This window comes from Myotis davidii, unplaced genomic scaffold (genome assembly GCF_000327345.1).
Source record: "Myotis davidii unplaced genomic scaffold, ASM32734v1 scaffold1036, whole genome shotgun sequence".
In the NCBI taxonomy this organism is placed as follows: Eukaryota; Metazoa; Chordata; class Mammalia; order Chiroptera; family Vespertilionidae; genus Myotis; species Myotis davidii.
In genome coordinates, this window is record NW_006287260.1 from 1,571,605 (window position 1) to 1,574,460 (window position 2,856).

Here is a 2,856-nt window from a genome sequence, read left to right on the forward strand (position 1 = left end):
AGGCGGCTCTGAGGTCCCCGACAGCAGGTCCCGAAGTGCACCGGCCGGGCGTCCCTGCTGCCCCGGGAGGAGGGCGGAGGCGTGCAGCTCGCCGCCCTCACGAGAGACTCGCTCTCTGTCCCATCTGCCCAGGGCCTGGGTCGTGCCCTCACGGAGAGACCGCCAGCACGTCCGCCTTGAAGCCGGCCTGGCCCTGCGCCCGGCGCTGCAGCTGCTGCGGGCGGCTGCCCTGGTCCGGGGCCGGCCTCCCACAGCCGCGGGGCTTCCTGCCCACCCAGCGCCCCCCGCCTCCCCGGGCCCCTCGGCCCAGGCTGCTCACCTGAACAGGAGCTTCTGCCCCGGCTCCTTCCTGATGATGTTCAGCTTATAGTAGTGGCGCAGGGCGCGCGACATCTTCTCGTAGGTCATGTTCACGCGGTTCTGGGAGGCAAGGCAGCCACGTCACCCCCACTCCCCCCCTGCCCCTCCCAGGCCTCGGTTCCCATGGTTCCCATGCCTGGAAGGGAGCAGCCAGGGTTCTGAGAGCTTTCTCTTGAGTTTGGAAGGAGGAAGGCAGGGGGAGGTGGGGGAGACACATTGGGGCGGATCTCTCATCTGCCTGGCTGAGAACCGGGGGCAGGAGCGGGTCACCTGTAGCTCTTAAAAAGCTAATGTCACCGGCAGTAACAAATAAATATACATGTAGTAGGCGACGTAATCATAGAGATAGCCTGGCAAGGGGCCGAGTGACTTCGGCCGGGGGACGTTTTCCTCTCTCCGCAGGGCGGGCAGCGCAGAGCAGGGCAAAGTGGCCGGACTGGTGTTACGTCTCTGAACCCGTGTGCCCGGCTATGAGATGAGGACGAGAACATCCGTCTCACAGGTTTGTGGTAAGGATGAACTTGCTAATCCGTGAGAATACTGAGCACGGTGCCTGCCATGTAGTCTGTGCTCATTAAATGAACTTACTACTCTCCGAGCCTCAGTTTCTCCCCTGTACTGTGCAGGGGTTGGGCCAAAGAGCACATCCAAACTTCAGTCATTTGCACCCTTCCAGCCACCGGCCGTCCTGAGAGGCCACAAAACAGAGAGGAGTGCAGGGCTGCAGTCTGCGTTCAGGTCCCTGCCCTGCCACCTCCTGGCTGCAGACCCCTGGACAAGTTGATAAACCAATCCGTGCCTCAGTTTCCCCGTCTGATACCTACCTGCCCTCACAAGGCTGTTGTGAGGAGTAAATGAGTTAGTAAATTATAACCCTCAGAGCAGTGCCTGCCAATCAAATGCTATATCCTTTTAAGGAATGCTACATATTGCAAATTATTGTTATTAACAGTTTTCTTTAAAAGACTCCATTTTTTTTACTTAAGTGAATTAATTTATAGACAAGGACACTTGCTTTGTATCACCACTGTAATCATGAGACTGACAGGATAGATTTTTTTAATCCTGATTCTTACTAAAATAAGTCCTTAGTTCCTAGAATCCCCTGCAGACACCCATTTAGGTGTGGGTACTCCTCGCGCTGGGAATGCTGGTCTCAGCCCTTCCCGGGCCTTCCCAACCCCGACGGCAGACGGCCCTGCAGGCCCGAGACCTGACTCCCGTCCCGGCTTCCCCCAGGGAACCCGGTTCCCATCCGGCCTGCCCACCCCACGGCATCTGATGGGCAACTCATGTGAACGTGCTCTGAAAGGTCCCCGTGCTGAGCAAAGGTGGGAGCGAGCGGTGAGCAGGCAAGATCCCAAGTTCCAGGGCCAGTCCCCTCCTCAGGAAGCCGCTGTCCGACCTTCAGGACCTCCCAAAGTAGAAGGACCCCAACACTTCCTGGAGCTGCTACTGAGCCCCCCAGGTAAGGATGGAGCCCTAGTGCTGAGGGTCCGCTCTGACCCCTGCCCCGTCCGCTTCTGGGTAAGTTGAGGCCTCCCACCCGCTGGCTGAGGCTCACCTTGTGGTTTCCCCAGAGTCTGGCGAGCCCGTTGGGATCCACGACTCGGAAGATCCTGGCGTCCTCGTCTTCCCACCTGATGACGGACTGGTACCTGGTGTCGGAGAGCAGCTGGTACACGTAGTCCCACAGCAGCCGGCAGTCTGCAATGGAGCACAGGGTGCAGGCGGCTTTCCTGGCGCTGTGAGCACCGGCATGAGGAAGGCACTGTGGGCCCGGAGGCTGGGGCCCAGCGTGCAGCAGGATTGAGACGACGGCGGTATTAGCAGAACTGGGGGGTCATTACTCGTTGTCTCATTCAATCACCCTAACTCTAGGGGGTGTTCCCTTTATCCCCAGGAAGAGATGAGGAAATGGGCTCAGAGAGGCAGGCAGACTCTCACCCAGCTCTGCAGACACCAAAGCCAGGGCCCTTCCCTGGGGCAGGCAGCTTCCAGGTCCTGTCTGCCCCTGGCCCAGTCACTCAGCCCCTGGACTCTGTTAAATCAGGTGCTAACATCCACCCTCACCCTAAGGGAGATTCCGCACACCCACGGAGGGCAAGCAGCAGGGGGAGCCCGGGGGCACCCGCAGCTCCAGTCCCACTACCTGGGCCTCCAAGCCAGTTTGTTCACAGGGCCTGATGGGAGCATGAAAGAACACAACAGATAAAACCAAAACAAAACCTTAGCACACTGTCTGGCACCGGGTAAGTGCTCAAAGAATGTTAAGCCATTATTATTTTTAAAATCAAATAATTGTGGTCTGGCCACTGTGGCTCAGTGGTTGAGCATCAACCTATGAATCAGGAGGTCACAGTTCCATTCCCAGTCAGAGCACATGCCGGGTTGCAGGCTCAATCCCCAGTAGGGGGAGTGCAGGAGGCAGCCAATCAATGATTCTCTCTCATCATTGATGCTTCTATCTCTCCTCCCTTCCTTTCCTTTCCTCTC

At 58.0% G+C, this 2,856-nt stretch overlaps 1 protein-coding gene across 1 annotated transcript in view; it reads right to left on the bottom strand.

The window, feature by feature from the left end:
• Nucleotides 1–298: 298 nt before the first annotated feature.
• Nucleotides 299–2,856, bottom strand: part of ETV7 (ets variant 7) — a 38,571-nt gene continuing 36,013 nt past the window's right edge. Inside the window, exons 8-9 of the mRNA XM_015560845.1 lie at nucleotides 1,925–2,067; nucleotides 299–420 (exon numbers count right to left, since the gene is read on the bottom strand). Coding sequence (XP_015416331.1) covers nucleotides 316–420; nucleotides 1,925–2,067 — 248 coding nt within the window. The 3' untranslated portion in view covers nucleotides 299–315. The remainder of the gene's footprint in view (nucleotides 421–1,924; nucleotides 2,068–2,856) is intronic.